This window comes from Rhipicephalus microplus, chromosome 4, assembly GCF_043290135.1.
Source record: "Rhipicephalus microplus isolate Deutch F79 chromosome 4, USDA_Rmic, whole genome shotgun sequence".
NCBI lineage: Eukaryota > Metazoa > Arthropoda > Arachnida > Ixodida > Ixodidae > Rhipicephalus > Rhipicephalus microplus.
This window is the reverse complement of record NC_134703.1, coordinates 145151454-145166645: the sequence shown is the minus strand read 5'-3', so window position 1 is coordinate 145166645 and position 15192 is coordinate 145151454. Positions and strand designations below refer to the sequence as shown.

General features: G+C 40.3%; 1 protein-coding gene across 3 annotated transcripts in view; it reads right to left on the bottom strand.

Moving 5' to 3' along the window:
* LOC119172901 (protein sax-3) overlaps positions 1 to 15192 on the bottom strand; it is a 249292-nt gene that overhangs the window by 9665 nt on the left and 224435 nt on the right. For 2 of the 3 annotated variants that reach the window (XR_012895001.1, XM_075893715.1), the window contains exons 14-24: positions 14857 to 15021; positions 14536 to 14563; positions 13738 to 13902; positions 12144 to 12306; positions 9713 to 9803; positions 9304 to 9378; positions 8090 to 8286; positions 5321 to 5654; positions 4569 to 4676; positions 3369 to 3563; positions 2049 to 2156 (exon numbers count right to left, since the gene is read on the bottom strand). Coding sequence is in view for 2 of the 3 variants with exons in the window: in XM_075893715.1 (XP_075749830.1) it covers positions 2049 to 2156; positions 3369 to 3563; positions 4569 to 4676; positions 5321 to 5654; positions 8090 to 8286; positions 9304 to 9378; positions 9713 to 9803; positions 12144 to 12306; positions 13738 to 13902; positions 14536 to 14563; positions 14857 to 15021 (1629 nt within the window). In the remaining variant the exon portion in view is untranslated. The remainder of the gene's footprint in view (positions 1 to 2048; positions 2157 to 3368; positions 3564 to 4568; positions 4677 to 5320; positions 5655 to 8089; positions 8287 to 9303; positions 9379 to 9712; positions 9804 to 12143; positions 12307 to 13737; positions 13903 to 14535; positions 14564 to 14856; positions 15022 to 15192) is intronic. The other variant, XM_075893716.1, reaches the window with a different exon arrangement.

Genomic DNA, 15192 nt, shown 5'->3' with positions numbered 1-15192 from the left:
ACAAGTATACCGAAGAGTTGTCGTTCCTTCAAATATACCTCGGCATACCTCGTAGAATCACCGGACCCAAACCGGACCCAGACCGGCTTTTTTCACAAAGGAGAGTAGCAAGATACGTAATATCGATCGCCGCGGAGTGCGCCCCGATCACGCCTTTACATGGTCATGAAGGTCAAGCGTCACAATGTTGGCAGCAAGACCATGACGCCCAGGATATGCGCAATCACAAGTGCGATTATGCGGCAGCAACTAGAGAATGCAGATTTCATGAATGAAGTACTCAACCGAGATATCGGCTTCATGAAAGGCATACGAAACACTGTACAATACTGGCAAGATCGAAGAAAGGCGCTCTTTGCAATAATTTGTCAGTCGGGTAGCCTCACCCATTTCTCACGCTCTCTGCCGTGAAACTACACTGGGACAGACTCATCGAAACGTTTCAGAGCTTGCGAGTGGGTCCCAAAGGGGTGGCGCAAGATGTGGAAGAATTGAATGCTATGCAACGCGTCGAACTGCTCAACAACAACCCAGTTGCGTGTGCAATTTACACCCACCGAATCTTCAATGTGATTCTCAACATAAACAACTATAAGAGACGTTCCCTGTTCAAGACCTATGTTGTGGTAGACTTCTTCAAGAGAGTCAAATTCCAAAAGCGTGGTAACGCACACATTCAGACCATTCTGTGGCTTCATGACGCCCCTCAAGAGAAAATGTCTGACGACATGCCGTGCACGTTGCAAATGGTCGAATCGTTACTCACGTTCGACACAGACGTTTTAAACAGACCTAGGGCCCAGCTACATGATCATACACACACTTGCTATCAGCGGGGACGCACCAAGTGCCATTTCGGAGCACCGTTCATGCCCAGTAATGACACTAGAATTGTAGTCCTCTTTCCTCCAACCGAGGGCGAGACTGAGAAGGCAGTTCATCAGAAACTAAAGCATCGGTACGAAGAGATATACGATGCTTTAGAGAGGGGATTGTTCGTCTCGTTAGAAGAGTTCCTCGCCATCTTCGATGTTCGGTCCAAGGCAGAATACATGGGCATTATGAGAGCCGGATTTACGCGTCCATGCCTTCTACATCGTCGCACTCTGGGGCAAAAAACCGTCAATCTCTTCAACCCCTAAATTGCCAAGGCCTTGACGCAGCGGTATCTAAAATGACTGAGAGTAAACGTTGACTGTTCCAACGACTTTATCATTGCCCGCCTCAACGTTTCTTCTCTCGATGCACATGATGACGTTTTATAACAGGATCACATACTAACCGCAGTCTATGTGGTATGCCTTACCGAGACATGAAACGCCAAACGACCGTCATAAAAGGATATGTTCCCATCGTGTGTACTGATGAATGGAAACGTTATGCAGGTGGTGTCGCCATCTACGTGAGGCGAACGGAAACGGAAGATCTCAAACTACGAGTCACGAGTCAAAGTCACAACGGAGAACACGCAGCCACCAAGGTCTTTGAGTGTGGAATCGTATTCATGACCATGTATCTAGCTCCTAACCTGTCGGTCGGAAATGTCAAGGCGTTCATATATAGACGCGGAATTGAAAGAGTGTGTGAGAAGTACAAGAATGCGTCGTTCATACTCGTTGGTGATTTTAAAGGTAGATATCGCAGATACGACCAATACTTGTCCTATCCAACATATGGCTTCTAGAGACGCACTCAGATGTACATTGTTTGACCCAGAAAACCTACCACGATCCGAGGAACATGCATTGACATAGTATTTGCAAATTTTCCTCTGCAACCTTTACAGGAAGTGCTCACCCTTCATTTCACAGACATAAATCCATTATAATGAAGGGACATCGCAAGCCATCGATCGTCTATAGGAGCTAATAAAAGGTTGATTTCTATATATACAGACACAGTGTTTCTTAGTTATTTAAATGATGATCTGCAGGGTGAATTACACATGGAAGATTTACAGTTTTACCGATAATTTTCTCGTGAGCTTCGCGCACTCATCATCATTCACTTCGTGGATATGCTGTGATTTTTTTCTATACGATGCTTACCGATGGTGTTTTGCATAGATGTTCTTTTTTTGCTGGGTCCAAGCTGTTCCCCAATTGTAATTTGGAAGCCTATGCTTGAAGGCAGCAATTCATTCTGGGGATGCGTTCCTGCAAATTACGATTAGAAAGTATGCAATAAATATATATTCGCTAACTCATAGGTCGCAAAGTTTAATTAGTTTCTGGCTCTGTTTTATCACAATAATTTTGTGCTTCGAATCTTTGTGCTCACCCTTAGGCTTGTTGTCATTTAACGATATCATTCTGTGCCTTAGTTTTTTAGGGGGGCTGTCATTTTCTTGTTTCATCAACCATTCGCGAATAGTATTTTCGCCGCCTTGAACGAAACAAAAGATAATCGCCAGGCCCATCAATATTGACAGCAATTTTCTTGCAGATTCTTCCACTGCTTTGACATAACTAGCAAGCTAGGCTGGCACATAAAAGGTGCCGTGTCCAGACTCTTCATGAAGTATTAACAAGCCCTTGGACTGAGTCAATTGAATCTTAGAAGTACATTAGCGAAAACGTTTTCAACAGGACATAACAAGATCACATGAAACTGGTCACGACAATTCTGCGAAAAGTGCTTCAAAACATATGGGCAGCGCCATCAACAAGCACAGTTATAGGCACTATTACTGAAGTGCCATTAGGCATGGAAGAAAGCAGAACTAAAAACAAAAACAACATCTCTTATTTAATATGAATCAACCTCTGTATTATAGCTTCGCATTTATTTCCTGAACAGATTTACCTATCTAGGCGTATTGCACAGAAACATTATGGCGGCATTTCTTTACAATGAAAAGCCTTGTGATCAGCTCCCGCTGAAGAAGATGCACATGTCAGTATTCTTCGACGCAGTCCTTAAAGTATATGGGAATGCGCTCGTTAGGTTCCTCTTCGACGACACGCCTCTTCACGTCTTTTGTTGTTTAGCATTTGCATGCGCTGTCTGAATTATCGTCGCAAGAACTTGATTTTTTCTTTGTGTGTGTTCACAAGGTGCATTTCATCGTAGGTAAAACGTGGTGACTGCCATGTCCGAGGGAACTGTGTCTTCGGGGATAATTGAATGCTTTTTTTTTTGTAACTGCGGAAGCAGTGTATTGTGAAGGGAGCACTGGCACCACAACAGTTCAGAGTGGTGTCCTCACTCTATTTTAGAATTGTATCTCTTATCCTTTATAAGTTTTTTTAGCAGTAACTGACGAAGCATTGCATTTTCTCACTTATGGCAGGTTTCCAATGTTGAAACAATGATACACATTTTGCTTCCTGGTAAATATTCTGAGACAATTTATGGAAGTAGCTGACCTTGTGCTGCAGATGGAGGTAATGTAGAGATGACCGATTCATTGACATGGAAGCCGGCATTCTGAGCGGCTCGCATGACCGCACTTGCAAAGTCTCCTTCATTGTTGACAGAGTCATCGTATGAACTTGCCCCACTCGAGCAGCCGCTAGTGCAGGAGCTGTTGCTTTGCTCTGCTGTGCTGGACCAGGATGGTGCTGCATAAAAATACCATATAATGCTTGATTACATTCACTGATAGCAGACTTAGGGTTGTTTAATGCACTAAGTTATCTGAAGATGCAGAAAAAAGTGGCGTAAATGAATGATTTCAACAAAACCAAATGGGAACATGCATTGATCAAAGTGAAATAAATAAGCACCATAAAAGGACAAAAGATACAATGGACAAAAACTGCTAATGTCGTGATTATAGCTATAGTGCGAGAACAGAACGACGACTAAGAGACAAGAAGGAGAGGAGCGCTGCCCCTCTGTTGTTATTCTGTTCTCGTGGTGTAACTATCATCATGTCATACCAACTAGTTCAAACCGCCACACTTCCATGATAATGTCGGCTACACAAAGGCTCACAGTTTTATGGTATTCAGTTTCAATGTTTTGCTTTGATGCTGAATACATTAACATCAACATTGATCATAGTATGAACTGCGTGGCAATTTTTGAGTGCTGTACTAAAACTTGCTGGCACTTGTTGATATATTTATATGTGGGGTTAAACATGCCAAAACCACCATATGATTATGAGAGATGCCGTTGTGGAGGGCTCCGGAAATTTCGACCACTTGGGGTTCTTTCACGTGCACCCAAATATGAACACACGGGCCTCAGCATTTTCGCCTCCATCAAAAATGCAGCCACCACAGCGGGGATTCGATGCCGTGAACTGCGCGTCAGCAGCCGAGTACCTTAGCCACTAGACCACCGCGGCGGGGTGGCAACTCTTGATTGTGTGGTCGCTTTGTTAGAAAACAAGTATGCAAATAAGCGTGGCAAAACTTTTTTAATGAAATTTCTTCAAATACCCACACAGATTGGTATGATTGTTTGAAGTTCAATTGTCGATAGAGTTCCTCTAAAGGTAGGGCTCAGAATACCCTCGTATGAATAGTTTGGATTGATCAGTATTGGTAGAAACGAATCTCTATGGAAAATCTACAATATTCTTCTAACTAACTGCTTTACAAAACTACATCACTTACTGTGACTTGGTGCAAAATTAGTGTCTTCTGCAACACTGGACTCGCATGACTGTGGCTGCGATGCATCCTCAACGTCAGATTCAGCATAGCTGTGCTGGTAGATGTGTCCTGGAGAGTAGTGCCCGAGGTTATAGGTGGAGACTTGTTTGTTATTTCTATGCTGAAATTCAGAAGCTTTCAGAATAATTCAAATGAAGCTTAGATATGTCCCCTGCAGCAGTCATAGTGCTCTGTGCACCAGTAAAGTTTCTCTTATTTCTGGAAATATTAGGACAAAGTTACTACGATTATTTACTACGATCTGGAGAACAGGGCCGAAGGAGTCAATGTGAAGTTACGAGGCATAATACTGTCTAGGCTCATCAAAAAACATCTTGCTGCGTACAGCCTTGAATTTAACGACAACACATGGACACAGAAAAAGCCACAAAACCAAGTGTGTGCTCTATAACGCCCGATAGCCTATGTAAGGCAACACTTACCATAATATAATCAATACTGACAAGATTTATTGTTTAGCTTGCATTATCTTGCATTTACCAGCATTTGCCTGCCAAAACCTTTTACTCTTTAACAAATGGTATACAAAAACTGGGGTATTTATGTTAAGTATGGCTTCGCATGCAAGACATTCGAAACATCGCCCTGATCTGTATATTTAACTGGTGAATCTTCACACTGCCTTTTATATAGACCATGATACAGCAATTAAGATTACAAAGTTTCTGCAAATATTATGCCCCAATGCTCACCTTGAAGTGTGGCCAGCCGTGGGCCTTGTCGCTCCGCGGCAGTGTCGAATGCTGTCGGCTCTTTGATGAGTGATGGCAGTGATGACTGTATACTATTGTCCATGAATGGGTTACTGAATATCTGCTCTTGCAGCTGCTGTGACTGCGAAAGCTTGAGGAGGAGGTTATTTGCCCTGGGCCGAAAGCGAGCGTCTCCTTGGTGTGGGTCTGTGTTAGAGCTCGATAAGCCATTGCTGGACTGATTCAGAGAAGTTTTAGGTGATGGAACTGGAAGTCGTGGCAGTACTTGCATTATCGTTGAATTCTGAGACAGCTGGATTCCACTGGGTTGGAGCTGGGAAAGTTGAAGAGCAGTATATGTTACATCTAAAGCTTCCTCATGATATAGTCTACAAAATGCCTAAACGAAGACATTGTGATAGTAGTACAATACATTAGGTGCAACTAGCATCCACAATAGGACGCGCCAAAGAAACACACCTTTCTATTTCCTTCGCTCCTCTTAGTTGTACAGAAATAAAAACATATTGCTGGAGGAAGAAGTACCAAGGAGTCATAAGTTTTCTATAACCTGCACATTTCATCAATAAGCTGACATTTTATGACTTCATTGAACCTATTCTAATTGATTGCACTCATAGTGTTAATCGATTCTTTTGCACAAGCTTCATCTTTCATATGATACAGAGAGAACCTGCAAATGCTCAGATATTGGGCCAGAGTATCTATCCTAACGTAGAGAAGTAAATTACGTAGAAAAGCTAAAAGTTGTGCTAAAAGTGTGATCTGTGTGCAAAAATTAAATCTGTAGCGAGATGAATCAAATACTTCAAGACCATTTTGTTGTATAAGAAGTACCAGTATACACTAGCTTTTAGACTCGCGAATGAATACCATGCCTGCAGCAGTGCCTCATGTTCCTGGTAATTTCTTCATGTTCACTTTGAAAATTCAGTAAAAAGAGAAGTAAATATCCTGTTAATAAACTTTACTTGTAGAAACAAACTGGAAGCATTATTTTTATTGTCAAATAACTTAGAAAATTATAGTTCATGTAGTTAGCTTACATACTGAAACCAAAGTCATACTTAAAAGTGGTTTTTTTAGTTTTCACTACAAGTTAAACTTGGAGCAGAATTATACCAGTGGGCAAGCGCATAGAAGTATAGACAATTTGGAGAGCCGGCCATCAGTTTTTTTAGGTAGTTACTTTTGTCCGATGTGCAGTGGAACACAAAAAGTGGGGTTTGTTTACGTAAAGGAAATACACACCGACTGAAAAATGAAGCCTTATGCAAGATGTCTTCTGTGAAGCTGCGTATTGCTTAAAAAATTATTTCCTTGATTGCATGCCTAAGATATTGTATGCTGTAAAAAAATATGTTCGTGTACATATATGGTAGGTGTGTAATATCTTTGTTCGTATTAGAATACACATACATGCCAAGAAATGTGGTGAGCTAGTAATTTTTCTATATATACAAAAAAGATTTAAATGTATGGGAACTTGGGCTAGTAGATTTGAGGAAATTCAAGGTAACAATTAGGCACGTACACAGTGGACGGGAAAGCGGAAGGCGAGAAGACAAATAAGTGCAAAATCACAACTCGGTTTATTGATAGAAAGACACAAAATACATATCCCCGGGTATCTCAAGTGCGCATGCCGATAAAAATCAAAAGGAAAGAAAACCAAAGGAAACAACGATAACACACCATGACACTAATTTTGACACTAATACACCATGACACTAATGATCGTGTCACTGTTTGGTGTGACACGATCATTTTGTTTTATCAAAAAGAAAAGCTAACTCGGGCATCAGTAGAAGCATCTCATATCAGAAGGTGCAGTGATAAATGTGTAAGCAGCCCACCAATCGCACTAACTGAGAAAGAGTGCATATTTTTTTTAACCACACTTGATTTTCAAGTTCTGCTGCACGTAGTAGATATCACCTATGTAAACATTAGTGCCATGATGTAGTATTGCATTTGTTTTGATTTTCTTTCATTTTGTTTTTATGGACAAGCACTCTGGAGCTAACCTGGGATACATATTTGGTGTTTTTCTTTTAATAAACTGAGTTGTGAGTACGAGCTTGTTTATAAAGAAATTGTTTATAATGAAATGTTCATTTGCTGCATAAAACGTTTTTCTGTCTAGCCATTTTTTTTCTTTGTTATTCAGTGCTGCACTTTCTATTGAATGGGCTGTTTTCTATGTCCATTTATAAGGGCATATAGGTGCATCCAGTATAGATATCTGAAAAATTCTCCAATCGTTAGTCTCCTCAATATATCGAAATGACGTTCATGCTCATTTGACAGGTATTTTTTAGGCTCCATTAGAATTAATCTCAAGTAGAGCCAAAACTATGACTGACAAGTAGCAAAAACAGAAATCCAGAATATCTTTTTAGGACTAGCACAGGTAACATTTTGACGTCATTCAAGAGCAACTTTTAGGCATTGCTTTTTTTAATTTCACATATCTCTTGTAACATCTAATGCACTACCTATAGTACATATACGACGTTAACAAGCGCATTTTTCTTCGATTTTCCGCTAACAAATATTTTACCTGTTTTGTGAAATTTCAAGTCATTTTATGCTAATGTGGTTTCCATTTGCTTGTTGGTTAGTTTAAGAAGTAGTGAAGTGCGGTGTGAATAACACAGAATTAGTAAAGGAAAAAATAATACTAACAAGGTAATACGCAACCGTATTTGGTAATTACGATGTGATATCTAGGGTATATACACTCACGTTCTCGTTGAGCTGTTGGTCGTGAGGCGGCGTCCTTCTCAAAGAACCCGGAGTATTTATTTGAGAACCAACTTCACGGGGCGGTTTTGCGAGCGGGGGAGGAATTATTTCGGACCAATTCATCAAAGGTACCCTCGAGACGGTTAGTCCACGTGAAAACTTCGGATGGCTGTTTTTCACGGACATCCCGTACCCATCTGTAAAAGAAAAGTCTACGTTCATCCCGAAGTAATGGTGTTTGAGTTTATTGGAAGCAAAGAGCACACTGTTTTATGTCGTGATAGTGGTCCCAGCCTCAATTTTTGATGGTTTACTGGCGTGAGCCAGTGCTTTCTTGCTGCCAATAAAGAAAGTAAAATGTCTTAGAAAGACACGAGAAAGCAATTATTCTGGCCAATGTGGTAGGCATATGAATTTTTTAATTACGAGATTTCGTAATAAGCATTTAGCTGTAGTAGCCAATGTTTGGTGTAAAAGATACTTGCATTTGAGACCGCTTTTTTGAAAAAAAGTAGGCAGATAGAAAAAAAAACAGAAAGCTCGCAGAAGCTGCAATGTGCTACCACATGTAAATGAGTGAACTGGTTTTATTTTAAGCACAGCAAATCGATATGGTAGCTGTGCTGGTATGATGATAAGTATAGGTATCGGCCCTAATCTTCACTGTGAAAGGTTATGTAAAAGATTTAATAAGTTATAGCAAAGGCGTTGACCATTGACTTTTTGGCGGGCTTCGTCTCGTTGTTCTGCTTTTGTTGCAGATTCTAAAAAAACAATCACACATATCTGGACTGATTTTATCTGTGCAAAAATGCTGCATCTTTTTATATTTAAGAGTTACGAAATAAATGTAATATATATGTTAATCACAGTATACTTGTGCATATGACCTGCGCCTGCATATGACCTGCATGCCTACCTCCCAATACAAAAAAAAGCATATAAGCCTCCATATAACTCTCACCCTAACATTTAAGCACGCTTGTCCCTTATTTTGTGCTAGTTATATGGAAGAAAAAACCATGTCTATTTATTTACATGTAAGTTTATCATTTAGGAAGGTAATACACTCCCACTGTGTGGAATTGTTCTATGGAGAAACTTGGCGCTTCCCGAGGATAAGTCTGTGGGTTGCAAGAGTGGAATAGCTCCTAAATCAACGTTATGTTAAACATGATACGATGCACATGCTCACTTGAGACAACTTAGCTCACCTGCCGTATAACTGCCCGAGTCACTGGCCGGGCTAGCAACCTCATCAGACTTTAGCAACTGATGTGTAACACCATCTGGAATAAGTGAGGACAGGAAATAAGGTATTACAAGCATTAGGTCAACAACATTGTACAATGTTCATGGCTTGAAAAGCTGACGCTGGGCTACGTAATGCCCTTGTACTCATTGACAACATTTGCCATTCGCGTTGTATCAGTTCGAGACAAGGGAGCCCACATTACCCTTACTGAACCAGATTCGTAGTTACAAAGCACAGTTATCTCAATCAATTAAAATATCAGTGATTACACTAGTTTTGCTGCTGTGTTTCAATCCCTGAGCCCTGTATATGCGCAAAGATACTTCTCAAGTACCCCTTTTATTTTTAATATTCTGACCAGTACGTACCTTCTCCAGTGCGCTTCAGTTCAAGGTCAAAAGCTTTTTCTGATGTCCGATTACTTTCTTCTGCTGAGTATTCACTGCGACTATCCTTGGTCTAAAAAAAAAAAAACAGTGGGTACTTTCTTTCGAAGAGTATACTTATATGAGAAACGATTAGCAGAGGGCGAGATGAAGTAATTTAAGTCTGTTTGGGCTGTTAGAACAACTTGTTGAAATGAGAAGTGTCCTCACCAAAAAACTATATCATCATAAACGACATACAAAGGACACCAGGTTTGTGCAGAAAGCACAGCACAGACACAGCAAAAAATAGAAGAGTGCCATCTCTAAAGTCCGTCGAAAATTTTCTTGGGGCTACTAATACAACCACGCTTGCAAGGTACCCACAACTCTATTAGTTGATTCAGTGGCTTATGACGATGAACAATCATGTCTGAGCCCTTTGTGATGAGTTGTAAGCATTCAACGACGCCCGAGTTAAGCAATTAGTTTTGTGCTAAGCAACTCCTAGCATAGCACAGCTATCCATAGTATAGCAAGGGGTTGGCAAAAGAAATAGAGGATGAGGAGGAATGATATGTGTGTGATTCTCGTTCTGCAACGCTGGCTGTTGTTTCACTCTTGTGCCACGTTATATTCTATATGTGAACACAGTTCTATTCCAACATAACTCTTGTATTGAGTTTGTGTGTGAGGGAGTTTCGAGCACTGGCATGACTCACTGAAGTAGCATGGACCCAGGTGCAAACACCATTCTACCCTGAATAATCTGGCCTGGTTCGTTTTTCACTATTTCGTGCGACAGAGGTTACAGACAATGGCGGCGGCCGCACCGCACAAATACTGAACCGTTGGTGATCACATAACAGTTTTCACTGTAAAAGTGGGTATGTGTAAAGCAGCTCTTAGCATAGCATAGTCATTCATAGTACAGCAAGGGGATGGCAAAGAAAATAGAGGAAGAGGAAAAATGCGTGTGTAAGAAGGAAGGAAAGGAAGTGGGGAAAGGCCATCGCAAAGAATTGTGAAGCATAGATACCTGTGGTACATGAGTATGTACCAAGGCACTCCTAGCATAGATAGCATAGATATTCACAGTACAGCAAGGCGATGTCAAAGAAAATGGAGGATGGGGAAAAATGCGTGTGTAAGAAGGAAAGAAAGGAATAGGGGAAAGGACATCACAAAGCATTGTGAAGTATGGAAATGTGTGGGACATGGGTATGTACTAAGACACTCCTAGCATAGCATAGCCATGAATAGTACAGTTCAGCAAACGGCCTAGACCATGTAAAATCACTAACACCAGTTGCAGTGTAAAAACGTAACTATAGTCACGTGGCAAGTTTCTGCTCAAATCATATTACACAAGCAACATTACATGGTCTCACTAAACTTACGTAATGCTAGTCGCATATCATGTTCTCACAAACCCGTTTTGTTTAAGTAAGGCAAACGCAGGAGCTTTGGAACAAAGATTTTTCCAGGAATCCGAACACTACTTGTGATGTTTGTTCTGGCCTTGCACTACAAGTGCCAGGTATGCCTGTTTTGCAAATATTGTATTTAAAAATGAAGTGGCTGTAATTTTTTCTTCGTGAGAAGCCATACAAGATTTACTTTTGCGTAAAACCTGGTCAGTTCCCAATTGTCACTTTGCAAGTCATACTGTTTCGTAACTTTCTTGAAGATGAGTGTAAGTCCTATTCACCTGCCATACAATACTTCAGCCCCACCGCGGTGGTCAGTGGGTAAGGTACTCGGCTGCTGACCCGCAGGGCGCGAGTTCGAATCCCGGCTGCGGCGGCTGCATTTCCGATGGAGGCGGTAATGTTGTAGGCCCGTGTGCTCAGATTTGGGTGCACGTTAAAGAACCCCAGGTGGTCTAAATTTCCGGAGCCCTCCACTACGGCGTCTCTGATAATCATATAGTGGTTTCGAGACATTAAACCCCACATATCAATCAACCAATACAATACTTCAGCGTATACTACCTCTAACATTTTAAATACAAATAAATGAGCGGTATCATCACTCTTTCGTATTTCTTGAGGCGATATATCACCTCATTACAATATACAGCTACATCAAGTGACAACACAGAATAAAGCTCTAAATAAAGTTTCACATGAAGAAAATTTATGCGTGACTCATGATTAAAATCTCATTTTGGAGACATCACAAAAGTCAAGGAGAAACTCAGAGATCCTCTCAAGATACTGAGGAAAGAAATAAAGAGGACATAAGCAAGAATAAAATGGCAAGGAAATACAAGCTCAGCCTAGTGGACAGTTTCGGTACAAAACTGAAGATCTTCATGCAATAACACGAGAAAACAATCGGCACATTTGGCACATGACCATGTGAGTGGTCTTGAATAATAGCACCACATCATAGTGGGAGATGGCAGTAGGAAACAAAACGTTTTACTTACTGAGCCACTTAAACTCTTATGGAATGAAGGATTTATTAGGGTTGTAGTAGCATAAGGCTCTGGCATAGACGAAATGTCCTTTTTGTAGAAAGTTGTCAAGTTGTAAGTGTCCACCTCAGCATAGTCAGTGGCATCAATGCCGCAGTTTAATGGTGCGTAGACACTGCATACATAGGAAAAATAAATGGTGTAAGCAGAGGTGCATTGAAGTGAAAAACTGAGAAATAACTTGTTTGATAATTCAATAATTCAGTTAGGCTATCCAATCAATTCTTCAGCAAGTACAAGGTTTGAACAAAACAGTTTTGCGGTTAAGTGGATGATATGATATATACGTCGTTCAGAGCACAATTTTCTGTGCATCTGCTTATGAATCGAATACTTCTATATTTGCTTCTAAAATGAGCACTGTTTCAAAAACATTCTCTGCAAAATAAATTTCAGTTTGTTGATCTACTCATGAGAACAACAAATTTCTCAATGACAATAGATTGAAATTTTGATGTATGAAGGACTTTGATGCCTAAGTTGTGAAATGACATGTTCAGTACATTATTTTCTAGAATTTATTTTGGCATGTGAAATATCACAATTTAACTTTTTTTGCCAAATTTATGTGCATGGGAGTCTCCACAATGCATGATTTTTAAATAATTTGTCTCTAGTATGCACAGTTGTGTGCAACAGGTAGCCAGCAATTTAAATAATGCTGACAATGAGAATTCGGGTTAGCACTGACTACATAGAATCCAAGTAAGCTGCACCATAATGCAGGTTAATATATACTGTGATGGAGGAGAGATGAAGGCTCAATGAACTGCAACATTTAATCAACAACTAAACAAGATGGTTGAGCAGCTTGTTGTGCAAGCGCTTCACAATCGGTCATCTTCAAAATCTTCTGAGAGCTCCAAGCTTGCTCATGTTTATCATGAACCTTAACAACCTCATGAAGTACAAAAGTTTCACCGCGTAATTTGCCAAAAATGATCTATTGCGTCCTGTATACAAAAGTTTACTAGACAAAGTAAAGACTAATGGGCACGAAGTTCAACAAATTTTCAGGAAGACCACTTTATTTCTTTAACTTACTTTTCAATAGAAAGCTACACAAGCAAAATTTGTCTGAGGAACTGGTATGGCTCATTCACACTGAAGAGTGACATAGGGTGCGTCACTACTTGTGACCAATGACCGAGAAACAAGTGATGGCAGTCAATGTTTACATCAACTAGCACTGCCTACGCCCTTCACCACATCAATATGCTACATGAACTATATTATCAACTTGTCCGTGCTGTTTCTGCCTTGTAAAATATGCCATAAGCAAGAAGACGCCTTGTTCATGTGTATGTTATTGATTCAGAAGCCTTTCAGCTGTACTAATGCATGTGAAAAAGGGTCGATTGAGTAACTGATTGAAAACAAGCTCTTTCTGAGAAACTTTTGTATATGACTGATTTGTTCGTACAAACAATGAGAACTGTCAAAGTGAACGAGTTTTTAGAAACGACCTGCTACGTGCCAGTTAGAGGTAGCATGTCACTGTCAGTAGAGAGAATCGGTAATGATTTGTAGGTCACAGGAAGCTCACCTAGAATAGTTAAGATCATTTGAAGCACAGCTCATCTTGTTAAGAACCTCTATTTCACAGAAGGGCTGCTTGAGAGTGTCAGAAGCTCTCCAGGCACTCTGGTCAATCCACAAGGCTTTGTGAGCGTTCATACATGTTGGACCAGAGAGGGAATCGAAACAGTTGCTGGAGTGTGCATGGCAGAATTTAGGAATTAATTGCTTGCATGCCAGGAAGAGCATCATGTTACGCATACAAAGTTAGAAAGAAAAGCATTAAATGCATGTTACATAGTAGATGCAATTGTATTGCACAGAACGAGGAAAGTATTAGAAAAGCACATGGGTATTTTCGCACATGACTGCTGCAATTCTTTCTCGCAGGCTCTTGTCAGTATATTAGAAAGCATGCATTAATTGCCATGCATCAGTTAGTTGATAAAAGAACCATTGTTTCATGCCAGTGTCAAATTGGAACAAACAAAATAAAAAGTCAGACAAAGTAATTTCGAAGACCTGTTCGGTATAGGTGTGTGGCCATTAAACTGAGTATGCCTTGCCTCTTTTATATTCGCAGTGGAATGGCACACATGCAGAACGTCTCCGTGTTTTTTGTTTTACTTCTTACCGCGAAGTGCATCATTATGAGACTAATATAGCTTCATTTTGCATATGTTCATGTTGACGTGCTCTGCACATCATGCAAATGCCAGTCTCGTTCCAGCACTCATAAAAGGAATTTATCCTCCTGCTGAGGAGCAGACCCCACAACTGCACCGTGTCGGGGGACAGAACAGCAGTCAATACTTGTATGACATACCTGATGTCTTCTTGCTTGCGTACTGGAGCTGGAAAAAATATGATTGCAGCAGTTTGTTTATAGAAACAAAGGAATGGAAGGCTAACTGAACAAATTTCTGAATACACAATCTTTCAATAAAAACTTCTTGTAGAATTGAATACATCCTGTTCAATTTTAGAACTAAAACTCTTTATAGGCTCTAACATAACCTGTTACAATTTCTTGACTATATTTGAACAAAACTGCCTAATAGAATCTTATGTATCCTGTTTAAACAGTTCTGGACTGGGGAGAGTCAATATATATAGGAGGAAGCCAATAAGCACCTCTGATTCTTACCTGTTATAATTGTCTTTGCACCTTCGAGCCGTCTTTTTCGTACTAAAAATATTACAAAAACTGTGGCTGCTGTGAGCAGCAATGATCCGAAAAGTGCAATGAACCATGGCTGTGTGACAACGTTTTGAAGAGGAGTAGAAAGTGATGTTGAGAATGTTGGGTTTTCTGAAATGTACAAAGAAAAAAATTTGAGATGGTAAACTGCACACGTGCTGTATGTAAATCGCAACTCATAATTTTAGCACTGGTAGTGTTACATTATGTGCATGAAGCCCAAGTTCAAAAACTCATTCACGCATTTTCACTGTGAACGATGCAAATAATGGTGACTTCGAT